Raw genomic sequence first — 16110 nt, 5'->3', positions numbered from 1 at the left:
AAGTTATGGCTGAAAGCAGTTATCCTAAAGAAATGAGTTCATTGAGCTGGATATGATGAAATACACATTTATCCCTTATCTATAACACCAAAGTCATTGAATATGACTAGCTAACTTTATACACATAAATTATCATAAAGAATACAATTATATTCATTATTGTATGTTTTTCTTTAGATATTGATGAGTGTAGCACTGGCATAGATAAGTGTGAACAGTCTTGTGAGAACAAAGCAGGAAGTTTTAATTGTCTGTGTTATCAAGGTTATATGTTAGATGATGACAGGAAGTCTTGTATTAAAGGTAAACATCTCTACTGGTTGCCTGACTAGCTTTAATATGAATTCATTGCTCAAGTGTTTTGAAAGGTTACATTTGGGAGCTGTACACATTACCTATACTTTAAGGCAGTGATGCTTAGTCATTTCCACCTTTGGGACATATGAATTTCCATTACGTTTCACTAGCTGAATCACGGCAATTAATTGTCGCCTCTAATGACACTAATCCTCATAAAGCACTATAGGCAGAAGTTTTTAGGGGCCAGCTGGACCTGACATGACCTGCAAGTCATAATTTGGATACTACTTACTTTAGGCCTCCCATTTACATTTTGCTCTTGTAGACAGCCTAAGTGGTCTTGACACAATGCATAGTGATCATCTGCCCAATCTTTCCTTATTTCAATATTAATGCTAACATTTAGAAGAAAAAATATTACATCTTAAAAGACATGTTTGTTTATCTTTTCTTACTGCATAAATACCACAACTAGAAACAAAAGATGTATTTTTGGTTGTATTTTTTTTGACATGCATAAAATAAAATTATTTTGTTTTTTTAAACCTCACAACATAAGTACCTATGTCTGTAATAAGTAGTTAACAGAATTGTCCTATTTAGTTATAGCTTCTCTTTACCAATACTATTTAACAATGTATTTATTAACAACCTATTTCTAGTCAAAGATCCATGTGCTTCCGCCAATGCCACCTGTAGCTATGGATGTAGAATAAATTCTAATAATGAAAAAGAATGTTTCTGCCCAAGAGGTTACTCTCTGACTGGTCAAGATAAATGTGAAGGTATAAGAATTTGGAATATTTATAAAAATGTATCAAATCTGTATCTAATAAATCTATGAACCTGGAGTTTTGACACATTTTCTTGCATTGAAACATGTAATGACATAACTCATACAAATGTAGCCATAACTAATGTTATTTTATTAAAACTTGTTAGCCAACAATGAATGTTATTTTATTGAAACAAGTATTCTTAGTTGAAATGTAGTAGCCATCTTATTGTACTATAAATATTGTGCAATATTCAGCGACATATTGAATAATACCATTGTATTGTTTACTCTTCAATCCACAGATGTTAATGAGTGCCTCTTGAATGAAACAAACTTATGTTCTAATAGAAATGGTTGCATAAATACAAATGGAAGTTTTGTTTGTACTTGTGAGGTTGGTTTCAAACTTGACAATGACAATAGATCCTGTGTTGGTGAGTCAAAAATCTATTTTTTTACCAACATTTTTATTGTTTGAAAAAAAGATAAATATTAGTTAAATTATTTTATGTTGCTTTACAAAAAAGAATATAATTTTAACATTTTTATTTGGCTTAGAACAATTTTCTTTTGTGTTATTAAGTTGCTTGTAATATACTGACATACATATTTTTTGTCTAAAGCCTGTAATGTTGGCACGTGGGGTCAACAGTGTGTTAACAGTTGTGCCTGTGGACTTGGAGCTGATCATTGTGACAGTAAAACTGGATGTGTTTGTAAAGCTGGATACACAGGTCAATAGACATTTGAAATTAAGAAAAGGGTACATAAGTGGATAACATTTCATGATAGGTGAAGTTACAATCTTTTAAATTGTGTTTTTTAGGTTCACACTGTGAAAGTGATATAGATGAATGTAAAAATAAACAACTAGTTTGTAACAGCACAGAGAAGTGTCTCAACCTGCCTGGCACTGCTGTCTGTCAATGTCAAGATGGTTATGAAAGAATAAATGGAACATGTAAAGGTGTGTCACATTATTTCAGTCAAGGCTAATGCAAATAAGAAATATTAGTTCATCTTAGCCTCAATATTTGATCTCCCATTTACCCTACTCCTCTTAATACAAGGAGACTTTTTTTTTTTCGTTCTTTTTTTTTTTAAATTGCTTTATTACTGGGCAAATTGTATGCTTTTGAACCAATGAGGTTTTTTTGCTGCCTTTAGGTGCTCAGAAAAGTAGCCTAGCAAATCTTTTCAGCCTCAATATGGCATCTGGGTGGAAATGGTCATTTCCTCAGCCTTCGACCGCGACTCTTACCCTAACTTCTTGGGATTTGTGCAATTGGTAATAGGGCTGTAACAAACTACATCTGCTTAAATCACTCATAGACAAACCATTATTTCAGACTGGCAAATGTAGGGAGCTTCCATGGGCCTAGAGTTACAACAGTGTTAGACTCAACCAAAAGGAAGAATAAAATTGAATCTTGTTAGTTAAACTTACTATTACATGCTTAACCCTAAAATGCTTAGGGAATGTACATATGTGAAAGTTCTGTATATTTATGATAATTATTGGCTAATGTTGTTGTTTTGTTTTTAAACAGGGCTATATAAATGGCATAGTTATTTGTATATAATAGCCATCATTTTATCACTTTTGTGTATTTAAGATGTCAATGAATGCAGCAGTATCCTTACCAATAACTGTAGTCAGCTGTGTAGAAACACTGAAGGAGGCTATGAATGTTTCTGTCATGCTGGATATAGCTATGACAGCAAAACATTTTCTTGTAATGGTAAGTTTTGGATTTATAATAATAATTTAATTTATAGAGTGATGTTAACAAACATGATGTAGACTCAATTTATCTTTGAACAGTAAGACCTTTAGTGGAAAGCTTCTACAAACATCGAATAATGACATCGACACTGATCAACTTAGAGCTTTTGTTTTTGCTGCATAACAAAGTGGCTACTGGAGTGATTACTACTTCTTCTTCTAGCCAGCTTTATTGCTGCTGAGCTGTGAGCTCTTTAGCAGACTGTGCCAAGGAAAAAAAGTGTGCTGTTTTCTTCAGTTGTTCAGCACTGCCGTATAGGGTGTTGGTTATGTTGGGCTGTAGTGGAAGTAGGATCTCCCTAAGGTGGACTAGGGAGGGGCATTCAAGGAAAAAAAGTGTGCTGTTTTCTTCAGTTGTTCAGCACTGCCGTACAGGGTGTTGGTTATGTTGGGCTGTAGTGGAAGTAGGGTCTCCCTAAGGTGGACTAGGGAGGGGCATTCAAACAGGATATGGTTTACGGTTTCAAAGGGGTGGGCGCAGTGTCTGCAAAGGGGTAGTTGTGTGGAGTTTATTTTGTTCAGGTGGTAATTTAATAGTGGTGTGTGTCCTGTTCTTAGTTGGAAAATTGTAGATTGTTATTTGCGGGGGAGGAAGTTAAGAGTGATTACAGTTGTTTCATATCATGTGGCTCAAAGGCTTTTTATGTGTTTATCATTATAAATATTGCAATATATGTTATGACAGTACTGTATTTACTTCCTAATGCAGTACATTGTCGTAGGAAATCTTCCTATCTCATATAGAATGAGAATTATTTTTTAAATGCACATTATGTTTTGCCATTTTGTTGTTCTAAACGTGATGTCATGATGATTTACTTTCATCTCCCATGGGGCTTAGGACTTTGCTATTGCATTTTTTTTTCCTTTTCATATGAGATGAGTCCCTATTTTTGTGACTGTTCTCACAGCACAGAGCCAAGATGTCTAACCATTTTCCACCTTTGTGCAGGTGTCAGAGTCCATGTTGAAAGCTCTCATGGACACTTTGAGGATATTTCTGAAATGTTTCCATTGTCCACTTTGACCTCGCTTTCCTTACATTTGCTGGCCCATAGGAGCCTTTAGGGATGCAGGAGTTAATTATAGTGCCCTTCGCACTTGAGACTGCATCAGGATTGTGTGAATGCTTTGCAGGTCCGCTCAATGGATGACTTTACATCTATTTCCAGCATAATGAAAACAACAGGGAAATTGCATTTTCATTAGCACATTTACTTTGAGAAGAGACCAAAGACAGTGTGAATCAGTCATATGGTCGTGACATTGTGAATTGCTTTTAAAAAAAATGTATTAACTCTTTATAGTAGATGTTTGACTGTTTTATTACAAGAAATTTATTGAAGACTTGATATATTTGTCTTTAATTCTAAACTCTTATATGTTCCCAGATATTGACGAGTGTAATCTCCCAACATCTAAATGTGAACAGTTGTGTATCAACACTGAAGGAAGTTATCGTTGCTCTTGTACATCAGATCTTATCTTATTAGCTGATGGAGTCTCCTGTAGAGGTAAAAAATAATTCTCTTAGTTTTTTTATTCTGTGATTTTTAATTACTTTGGGAGAATTTTTTTTATTATTATCATCAGAAAAATTTTGAATTAGTAAAATTTTATAGGTTATAAAATTACCTTTAAAAAAAAAAGTTTTTTTGTAAATAATATCTCTGCTGTCCAGTTTTCCAACCCTCCACACCACCCTTCCCGCTCCCATCCTGTGGTAGATTTGGGCTAGGATGTAATAATCTTTAATTCCAAAGGCATAATTGAAACTTGTAATAAAAAACAACAACATTAAAACTTAGATATGGTGTGAGGACATTGTTTCCAAATGTTTTTCTGCTACTTTATATTTAAAATACTTTCATGCACATTCACTGATAGTGAAGCTTATTATATTATAACCTATTATGTAGCCTCACTGCCTTGTGTCAACAAGACTGACTGCAGCAATGATTGTGCTCTGATCAATGGAACTGACACTTGTCTTTGTCCTAGAGGAACTCTGCTTGCTACAGATGGGAAAACTTGTCAAGGTATTTCTACATTTAGAAGCAATACATTGCATTCTGGTTAAGATAAAAATACACACTCTATCTTTCTTAATTCAAATGAATGGTCAACACAGCACAGCTTGACAGACGAAGAAATAGCTAATGGAAATCTAGTCATATAAAGCTCTTTAACTGCTTCTACTGTAACCAACCCTTTTAAGCAAAGATTGGGTTGCCTGTCTTTGTTTGGATCTAAAATGAATTAATGCTCATTATCCCCACTGAAACAATTACTAAGGAAAACTTTGTGCATCTCATAAGAGACTTAAGTGCTATAGAAAGAGAATCTTAGACACTGTAAAAATTCTAATTGATTTATATTTATACATAAACCAGTGATTCTTTATCTATGTATGTAACATATTTTTTAAATGCCTATAAACTGCAAGTCTTTCTTTCTTGTTCTATCTGGGAGATCCTTTTTGCAGTGCTTGGGTTTCCAGCACAGATTCCTCTTTTTTTATTTTGCATGGTTCAAATTTTTCTTCACCTCAGTTTTAAACTCATTATCTACAACAGGTTTGTCCATGTAGTTAATTGGCTGTCAACTTAATTGGTTTGATTTTAGGTTTCTGTTTTATTTGACTCCAGTTCTATTCCTAATGATGCTGTTATTATTACTTTTACTGCTTTCTATTGACCCCACTTCAGCTTCCCCACTTCCTGGAACTCAGTAGCTATCACTAGATCTGTAGTTGAGTCTTGCTTTTTGTTCTTTTTAACAGTTTTATGGCTTCTTGTAAATGAAGCTTTGCATTTCCTCCTACATCTGTTTCCATTTGCTAATCAATCTTTAAAAAAAAAAAAAATTTCCTTGAAAGTCTAATTTTTTTTTTAAGACAATTAATATCTTAGTTGTTATCCAAACTTGCAGTTAAAAGCAACTCACTTTTAATTGATTGTGTTTTGGGATTCATGGGAAAAGCTGTCATACTCTATGGATTGACAGGAGATCATACTTAGTACGCAAATCATTATGTTTTACATTAGGTTATACTAGTTAATGTTTAGTTGTTGAGTTTTAATGCGAAAAAAAAATCAATGTTTCTTTGAATTAGAGTCACTGTAATAACTATTACCATTCTTATTTGCAGAATGTGAGAGCAACTATTATGGTCCTTCTTGCAGTCTGGTCTGCCAGTGTGATGCAGGTGTCAAGTGTGACAATGTGAATGGATCATGTTTCAACCCTTTTGTCATCACAACAGTAGTCCCTACATCTACTACAGATTCGTCAAATGCTTCCATATTAACATCAGATTCAGCATCATCAGCAGTGGATGTTTCAGGCAAGACTACCGCTGCCATTACATCTAATACTACTGTGTCCACACCAGTGGTGACTTTACCTGCAGATAAAAGTACCGCCCTCCCAACAACCACTGTGACATCTTGCATCTCCGTCACCTGTGATGCCAACAAGCATGAAGTTTGTGTGGACAAAGCATCAGGCTATGAGTGTGTTTGTCAGTCTGGCTACATGAGGGCCAACACCGACACTGACTGTACAGGTACACTTTTATATTATGCTATTATGGACTCAAATCTAAAGTGTTTGTAAGGTTATTGCATTTAGAAATTGTTAAAATATAACCAACACTCACAGCTTGGTATTACTAGCCCTTGATTGCTCCTAATGGCATGTCTCTAGCTATGAGGCAAAGTGGACAAGCTATCAGCAAAAAAAAAAAAAGAGCAAAATCAGGCAATGCTGCAAAGAGACCCAACCTCCCCCTGCCTTGTGTGCAGCTGACTTTTCATTGCTAAGGTTAGACTTCATAGCTATCTCTAAGTTCATGGGAAAGAAGATTGTGCTTGGGCTACGAAGAAGGAGCTATCTGTAATGTTGGGAGGAGCTATCTGTAATGTTGGGAGGATAAAGCACAGATTATAAGAGAAATTCTTGAAACCCTACCTACCTCAAGCCCCACCCCAACCTTTCAATCATAGACTTCCAGTTGATGTGTCAATATATGTGTTGATTGAGGATTACATATGATCAGGATAGTTTAAGATCTAATCTTTCTGAATTTTTGGTACAAATAAAAAAAAAATTAATATATGCAATGTTATGGTTAGTAAAGTGTTTCCAATCATTCACTGTAACTCTAAACTCCCTTACACAATCCCAAGAAATAGTCCTAGATATATCTGAAGAACCTTTGAACTCTGCTATGCTATGAACATAATTTTTCATTTCATCAGAGATTTCCTCGTACAACTTCACTGCAACTTTAGCCATGGACGTGTCCAACATAAATTTAGACAGTGATAGTGAAGACGGCAAGAGATTAAAAAATGAAGTTAAGACTAAGGTACAGTAATAAGAATGTGTTCTGTTCTCTCTGATTTACTTATTTTCAGCCTTGGGTTAATATAAATATATAATTAGCTTTTTAAACCAAAAGATGATAGAGCACAAAATCTTGTTTTTTTTCCCCAGTTGACAGAATCATGTAGAAAGAGTAAACTGGACTTCATTTCACTGGAAGTTTTTAGCATCAGGTATTTTGTTTTTACATTTCACTATTATAGAACTCCCTTACATGGATGTAATAAAACAGGACATGAAAACAGTGAACATTGGTACCGACCATTGGGAAGACATAGCCCTAGACCGCACTAATTGGAAGAGACACGGCGACCAAGAAAGCAATGTGAAAAAACATGGTACTCAGCTCTGTAAGAAAAGTGTGCCATATGGACAATGGCCGGTTCCTCTATCACCAAAGTGAAAGCCACCTTAACCTGCAATATACGTGGATGGTAGTGCCTCTCCAAAAAAGGGCTCCACAGTCACACTAAAAAGTGTTCAAGATGAACCATAGTCGTTATAAAACTGAAGGAGGCCAACTATTATAGAAGTAGGACTTGGTTTAGATGTTGACATAGGGCTTAACAATAAGTAACAAGATTAGCATTGATCTACTTACTAGTTTTGTGTTAGCTCCCCTTTAGCTAATTCTTTTGTGATCAAACCTTGTATACTTAAAATATTTCCATTTCTTTCTTGTTGAATATGAACTATACTTAACAAAAAGGCTCAAATGTTAGGTAGATTAAAACCTTATTGTATCCTTATTATATTGCATTTTAAAGATAGTTCCATCATATTTCAATTTTTGCCTACCTCCAGGAAAGGAAGTCTTATTGTTGACTTTGTGTTATACATCAACAAAAGTTCCCCCAGTAATTCAATCAGTAGTTTGACATTTGTACTGAATGTGATCAAGTCAGAAGGAATCATTCTCAATGGAAGCAAAATATTGATGACAAGCTTTACCTTGATTGGTAGGGGAATTTGTTTTTCTTGCATTGTCTAGTGAGCTATTTACTTGATAATTAAATATAGTCTTTTGAATTTAAACACTTTGTGTTATGAGGGTCAGGGCTAATAACAGATATACAGACTCAAAATCTTGGAGGTGCTGTCTTTGAAATAACTTCAGTGTTAGAACTTTGTTAGACAATGCCAAACAAGAAGGAATTTCTGATGTTTCTTTAACATTTAAAATTGAGTTGGAAACAGTCAAACTTTTAATTGGTTATCTCAGCTTTCTTCTATTTTAAGTAGCTTGGACTATTATAGCGAATTTTGAATGATGAACTCTGATGTTTTCTTCATATTTGGTGGTATTTATGTATTTATATTCTGAGTTAAAAGTTGTAACAATGAAAATTATATAATTTTTTTATTTGCATTCTTAGAAACATTTATATTTAATAAATTAGACAAATTTTTTTCCTTTCATCCCCACCAGCGTAATGGACTTGGTCCCAATTGGGGTTCTTTTTTTGTTTCCCTGTTCATCTTCTCTAATGACTGTTTCCACCCAAGTGCCATAATGAGGCTGAGAAGCATGGCCTGGGGATCTAGATCTAACCAATAGCACTACATCATTCTTACAGTGACCGCTAGAACCAGTCTCAACAGGCTTTTTTTTAAGCATTTTAATAGACCTTGTCTAAATAGCTCTCTAGTTCTAGATTCTAATTTTGCTAATGCTTAAGCTTAATAGTGTCAGCATCTAGTTCAAATAAGACGTGTCAGAGTTTCTCCTTTTCTATACATCACAGAAACATACGAAATGTTGTAGTTTTGTTTCTATACTCTTAAAAAAATGAAATTATTTATTCAATTTGTGCTGCCCCTAAGAATCTTTGTTAACCAATGTACTGGCCTAGTGAACCTCTAGTTTTGAAAGATTTCCTTTACTTGACCTTTTCCATGTTAGATTCTTCCAACCTTTGTGAACTAAGACAGCAGACCAATCCATGCAAGTCTACAGAAGTGTGTCTAGTGGAAGACAACAGAGCTGTATGCAAGTAGGTGTCAAAAGAATTTATCACTGTCACAGTCAAAATAGTGAACTTATTGTAGCTTAGTGTACTTAGTTGAATGTTGTGAATACAGATCGTGGAAATGTATGCATGTGGTAGCAAGACAGTATGTGGTAGCAAGACAGTATGTGGTAGCAGGACAGTATGTCATAGCAGGACAGTATGTGGTAGCAGGACAGTATGTGGTAGCAAGACAGTATGTGGTAGCAAGATAGTATGTGGTAGCAGGACAGTGTGTGGTAGCAGGACAGTGTGTGGTAGCAGGACAGTGTGTGGTAGCAGGACAGTATGTGGTAGCAAGACAGTATGTGGTAGCAAGACAGTGTGTGGTAGCAGGAAAGTGTGTGGTAGCAGGACAGTGTGTGGTAGTAGGACAGTATGTGGTAGCAGGACAGTGTGTGGTAGCAAGACAGTGTGGTAGCAAAACAGTATGTGGTAGCAAGACAGTGTGTGGTAGCAGGACAGTATGTGGTAGCAGGACAGTGTGTGGTAGCAAGACAGTGTGGTAGCAAAACAGTATGTGGTAGCAAGACAGTGTGTGGTAGCAGGACAGTATGTGCTAGCAAGACAGTGTGTGGTAGCAGGACAGTATGTTGTAGCAGGACAGTATGTGATAGCAAGACAGTATGTGGTAGCAGGATAGTATGTGGTAGCAGGATAGCATGTGGTAACAAGACAGTATGTGGTAGCAGGACAGTATGTGGTAGCAAGACAGTATGTGGTAGCAAGACAGTATGTGGTAGCAAGTTGTAGTAAGCTGAATTGGAGAAGATGAAGCAAGTAGTTTTGATAAAACAAGTTTACGCACTGCTGCTTATGAATGACATGAGAAATATGCCTACAAGCATCCTACAATAAATGTCATGAGAATCATTAAATCAGTGACAATTACTAATATTTCTTTTTTAAGCATCATTGAAATCTTATAATCTACCACATATTCCTGTCTTTACATTGTTAACAAGACAAGTTTTTATGAAGTATTCAGATTTTATATAAAATTACGTTGAGTTTTTTTGTTTTTTTTTCTATTTCAGATCCAAAGAGTCAGATGAAGGTAAAATATTTTTGCAATAAATTGACTTCTTGAAATTTGTTTGGCCTGTTCATTACTTTTTGATTGACTTTTATGGAGACTGTGGAAAGAAAAATGTATGAATAGACTATTCTTGCCATTATGAAATTTAGCATAACTCATAAGATCTGTTTCTGCAGGGATTCACCTGCAATGGAACTCTAAATGAGAGCATCTTAATCTTAACGCAGTTTAAATACTTCAAGACTTCCTAGACACCCTTTTATTTGTTGTTTTTAATTAAAATATTGCAAATGATATGAGTGATAAACAATATTGCAATAGCCTCATTGTTAACTGATGGGGCTGAGTGGTAAATCACTGGGTCCCCAAACCAAGGTGTCTGGAGTTTGAATCCAGTGAAGACTGGGGTTTTGAATTTCTGGATCAATATACATAACACTCCTTAGTTCAGCCAGCCCTAATGGGTACACAGCATTAGTTGGGCAAAGTAAATCTGGCTGGAAAAATCATGTTTCATGAATTGCAAGGTCTGAATTGGGTACTTTACTTTTCATTGTAAATTATAATTTAGCAAGCTATATTCCAAGAGATAAATACAATTAATCAGCTTTTAATAGGCTTTTGATGTAGTCCTCCACTCATGTGCTACATTGTATTGAATTTATTCATTTACTTCATGCTCAGTATTTGTTGGTCTTTTAGATTTGTTATTTGTTTTTGTATAGAGGCCATTTTCCGATTGAAATGTCTTTTTTTTCTTGTGATAAGTTTTAACATTTGTATACTATAACATTTGTCTTAATATATTTGATCTTCAGATACAAAAAGTTTGACTTTGGGACTAGCTATTGGACTCCCTCTGTTTGCAGTTCTTTGTATTGTTGTCATCATTTTAGCTTATAAGTATCTAGCTGGCAAAAAGGCTAGAGTGTCTGTCTCAACTGAATCACTTCAGTCAAAAACTCTTTACAGGTAATATTTTTTGAGATTCTGATATTAAAGATTTTTTTCGCTTGTTAAATAAAAGTTTATCTCAAAATTTTGCTGCCAGCTACTTATGGAACTGGAGGTACTGTGGCTGAGTGGTGAAGCCCTTGACATCCAAACCTTGGGTCCCTGGTATAAATTGTGATTATTGGGATTTTTAATTTCAGTATCTTTAGGGCACCTCTGAGTCCACTCAGCTCTTTGGGTACTATCTGACGTTAGTTGGGGAAAAGTAAAGGTAGTTGGTCATTGAGCTGGCCACACGACACCCTCATTAACCATGGGCCACAGAAACAGATGACCTTTACATCATCTGCTCTATAGATTGATCGTAATAACGTCTGAAGTGGAACTTTACATATGGAACATATCCAGATGGCAAAATAAAAACATTTTTCTGTCATAAAAACAGTAGACCTAATAATTATCTTACTTTTCACTAGGCTTAAAGCTATAACAAAATCCATTTAAATAATTTACTTACTGATTATAGTAGATATTTATGAAATTTTAGTTAGAAAATAGATTTTTTAAATTTAAATAATTGTAATGTGTCTCACAGTCTATTTATTTTAAAGATAGAATTACATTTGTTAGTTTTACTTTAGGTATTAAGTTATGCATAGTTCTATATCAACACCAATATCAGTAAACTTCAGATTTCACTCTTAGATCCACTATTGTTTCTAATTCACATACCTAATTTTATTAACTCAGCAACAAAAGGTTCACTACTTCTAGAGGATTGCTTAATATATAGAAAATAAAAGCAAGCTAAGGGAAGTTTTAGAAAGAGATTGGAACAAATTGGAGCATGTCTTTCCAACCAGAAAATTGCCACTTCTTAAAGCTTTTTTTTTTTTTTCAAAAATGTCTAGATAATGCAATACTATATTATCTAGACCAGTGATGCCCAAAATACGGCCCGTGGGCCAGATCCGGCCCTCGATGTTGTTCCATCCGGCCCGCCGAAATGTTGGCTCAAAGAGTAGGCACACACCCCCTTCCAAAAAAAAAAGGTTGACTTATTTATCTTTACCTACGTTAGGGCCCTAAATTTTTCTTTAATTGATTGGTACCATGACCGTTAACATTTGTGTGTTTATGAAATGAGAATCTACCAGAAAAAGAAAACGGATCTTAGCTTTTGACTTGTAAAGAAAGTGTGGCTATTTAAAAAAAAGAACAACATATAAACGTCAGTATGAAACAAACATGACGACATTCTTGGTTTGAGCTGCGCATAAAAGATTTTTAAACTACGCCCACAGATTGGAGGATCGATAGGAATATTTATGAAAAAGTGACAAGAAAATGAGTCAGTGGTAAAGCTAGCTACAATGTTGCTCTTATTTTAAGTACAGAAATTAAACCATTTTCTTGAAAAAAAAAAAAAAAAAGCTTCAGATATCCAATTCCTTAACGTAAGTATCAGTTCTAGATCCATATGGGTTTCTAATCAAATAGTTTCATATTTAGGTAAATTTGATTTCTTTTTTTTTTTGTGTGTGTATCTTTTCGTTCATGTGGCCCACGACACGAGTGTCAGAAATTAAAATGGCCCGCAGGTCGAATTAGGTTGGGCATCACTGATCTAGACAATTAAGTGTTAAACATTTATTACTTTAATATGTGAACCAAATAAAAAAAAACTCTTGAGATTTATTATACTGAAAGTAAACATACTAAAAAAAATGTTTTCAGCATTAATTAATTTATTTTTATAGTGGAACTTAACAGGGATGTTTTGAAATTAAAAACAACTTTTTTAATTCTTCAAACATATAACAAATTCAAACTTGCTTCTATGTCACAGGGATGACTTTCAGAATTCAGCTGCTCCTAGTGGTACACAGTATTTTGAAGCTTGGACACAGGAAAAAGGAAATTAAAACAGTTTACAAAATGTGTACTTACTGTCTACATTTTTAAAAGATTTAAATGGACTTTAAAAGTTTGTTTGTCATTTAAAGCCTTCTTTTTTCAAGTCCTACAATTAACACACACTGTCATTATAGTCAAAAATTCATTATGGTGTCAAGATGAAAATTCCCATATAAACTTGTGCTGCTTAAAAATGTCAGGTCACTCCATCAGTTATTGAATTGTTTAAAACATTTTCCATTATGTGGAAAGAAATAGTTGGTGACCATTTGTATTTCTATTCATTTTAATATTATTTATAGACCTAGATCTATAGGTTTATGTATGACTGTTTGTTTTATGGCCAATTAGTTTAGTTTGCTACAGTCATGCCTATAATGGGAATAACATCAATTTGATCTTTATAGTGGCCAATATTGAAAAGGAAAATTGAAAATAACAAAGAAAAGAATCACTTCTAATTTGCCTTTTTTTTTTTTTTTTGCTGTATTAAAAGTTATATATGAATGTAAAAAGTTTAATATGTATAGTATGAATACTATAAAAAAAGTTAAATATGCATAGTATGAATACTAAAAAAAAGTTAAATATGTATATAGTATGAGTACTATATAATTTAAATATAAAGTAGGGATTAATTTTAGAAAAAAATATTATTTGTCCTTTGAGGAATTACAATTCTCTTAACAATTTTTCACCCATTTTTTGTTTGTAGTATTTTTGTAATTTTTGCACACACACACACACACACAAAACACTTGTATTCATTTTTTTAGGAGTGATGTATCAGTATTCTTTATGTTTTGCTGCTGTTTTTTTTCGTGTTCTGTTTTTTAGCGGCCCCCAAAAGGGAAAAGACACTATTAATTTTGTGTGAAATGTCTGTCTGTCCGTCCCATTTAGATCTCATAAACTAGAAAAGATAGTGAAAATCTGACATCACAATATTTTAGACCATTCAAAGTTCTGATGCAACGCTACTTTTTTTTATTTTCTGAAAGCAAAAAAATTAATTTTTAAATCACTTATGCAAGCAGTTTTTTAATTTTTTAAAGAGAAAAAAAAGTTAGACCTAATTTAAAACGAAAAGTAATCTTATAAACTACATTTTCTTAAAATTTTTATTGTTTTGCTGAAATTTTTTTTTTTTTTTGAGGATTCAAATAAGAGATTGAGCCTTTTCAAAACAAGTACATTAATTATGAGACTTCAGTTAGGCCAGGAGAGGTGCGGTAGCTGAGCAGTAAAGTGCTTGGCTTCCGAACCAGGGGTCCTGGGTTCGAATCCTGGTGAAGACTGGGATTTTCAACTTCGGAATCTTTGGGTGCCTCTGAGTCCACCCGACTCTAATGGGTACCTGACATTAGTTGGGGAAAAGTAAAGGCGGTTGGTCGTTGTGCTGGCTACATGACATTCTCATTAACCGTAGGCCACAAAAACAGATGAACTTTAGACAAGGTCTGAAAGGGGAACTAGTTAGGCCAGGTTCACATCTTACTTTGCATTCACTTGCACCTATCCTTTGATCTGCTGGACCATTGGGGCACCACTCAAGATCAGTCAACCTTCTTTCTCCATTCTTATCTCTCAATTGTCTTTGATATAATTTCATTCGGATGTTCTTTCAGAAAATATTGAAGCCTGCCTGGGTGGACCACTTCGGGAGCCGATTTTGAGTTTGTGTTTCCACACAAACTGTCTTTGTAACCTTGTATTGTTTTGTTTTTTTAAATTGCCTGTAAAATTGAACACATTTAAATTTTGTTCGTTTCTTTCATTGACATACATGCCATGCCATTCAGCACATTCTCTCAACAGTGATTGGTCATAGATGACTTCCACAACATCTTCCAAGCTGGTGTCCGTGGATTTTGGGTCTAAGAGGTGCGACACTATGTTAAATATGGATGGCCTTGTTTTCATTTTCATCTTTTTGGCTTCCATGTTTTTGCTGACTTTTTTCCTTTCTTTTAATTGAACATTTTTTGTAAAAAAGGCCTGAACCATCAACTCAGATCTATAACGTCTCAGCTAAAAATCCCTAGATGACATTATTAGTGATTCTATACACATTCCACTGCCAGTGTGATAGGACTGGCATTAATAGAGGCAATTGAGTTATTCATTTTATTAAAATGCATATTTAGAAGTTAATTTATTTTTCCTTTCACATTAACCTTAAAATACAAGTGGTATCATATATTTTGAACAAATGGTGTCAGTCTTTGTAGATAAACAAATCCTGATTTAAAACAGGCTTTTAGTGATTTGAATTTTATGGATATATTTATTTGTTTTAGATAACATATATTTTCTATTTACTGTTGTTGTTATTTTCAGTCTCTAAATCTTCTGTGATACTTTCTGTGATTTTTCTATTTATGTTACATTTACATTTCATTTACATTATTTACTTATTCACAATAGTAGTAGTAGCAGTTTGGAATGGTTTTAAGCATAAAGTCGACATGTGAGAACAGAAAATATTTCAAATGTAATTTTTTTTTATATCACATCAAGAATATTTTTTGCAGTAGTGAGATTCAAATCAAATTTTTTTTTCTATTGTAACCTTCTTAATAAATAAAAGTTAAACTTTGTAAAAACAAACAATTAATGTTGCATTATTCATCTTATATTGACTATATTATCTAGATCTATAGTTGTTTTTTTTTTTTCAGTGAATATTGAATTAAAAGTTTTAATTTGAATATGCTCAAATGGAATGTCATTTAACACAAGCATCTAACTCAGCCATAACTGAATCATATTTTAATTACATGACTGATAGATGCTGCTATGCTTGCATGACTGAAAGATGCTGCTATGCTTACATGACTGACAGATGCTGCTATGCTTACATGACAGATGCTGCTATGCTTACATGACTGACAGATGCTGCTATGCTTACATGACTGATAGATGCTGCTACGCTTAA

General features: G+C 34.0%; 1 protein-coding gene across 1 annotated transcript in view; it reads left to right on the top strand.

Moving 5' to 3' along the window:
• The window catches only part of LOC106066733 (fibrillin-2-like), a 64103-nt gene extending 48314 nt beyond the window's left edge, over positions 1–15789 (top strand). Inside the window, exons 38-53 of the mRNA XM_056045467.1 lie at positions 178–303; positions 963–1085; positions 1381–1512; positions 1702–1812; positions 1905–2045; positions 2695–2820; positions 4256–4378; positions 4784–4903; positions 6016–6432; positions 7127–7236; positions 7365–7426; positions 8058–8212; positions 9157–9247; positions 10300–10319; positions 11120–11273; positions 13105–15789. Of these exons, the coding sequence (XP_055901442.1) occupies positions 178–303; positions 963–1085; positions 1381–1512; positions 1702–1812; positions 1905–2045; positions 2695–2820; positions 4256–4378; positions 4784–4903; positions 6016–6432; positions 7127–7236; positions 7365–7426; positions 8058–8212; positions 9157–9247; positions 10300–10319; positions 11120–11273; positions 13105–13180 (2087 nt within the window). The 3' untranslated portion in view covers positions 13181–15789. The remainder of the gene's footprint in view (positions 1–177; positions 304–962; positions 1086–1380; positions 1513–1701; positions 1813–1904; positions 2046–2694; positions 2821–4255; positions 4379–4783; positions 4904–6015; positions 6433–7126; positions 7237–7364; positions 7427–8057; positions 8213–9156; positions 9248–10299; positions 10320–11119; positions 11274–13104) is intronic.
• The last annotated feature ends 321 nt before the right edge of the window (positions 15790–16110 follow it).

This window comes from Biomphalaria glabrata, chromosome 11 (assembly GCF_947242115.1).
Source record: "Biomphalaria glabrata chromosome 11, xgBioGlab47.1, whole genome shotgun sequence".
Taxonomy (NCBI): Eukaryota; Metazoa; Mollusca; class Gastropoda; family Planorbidae; genus Biomphalaria; species Biomphalaria glabrata.
This window is presented reverse-complemented; position numbering and strand designations above follow the sequence as displayed.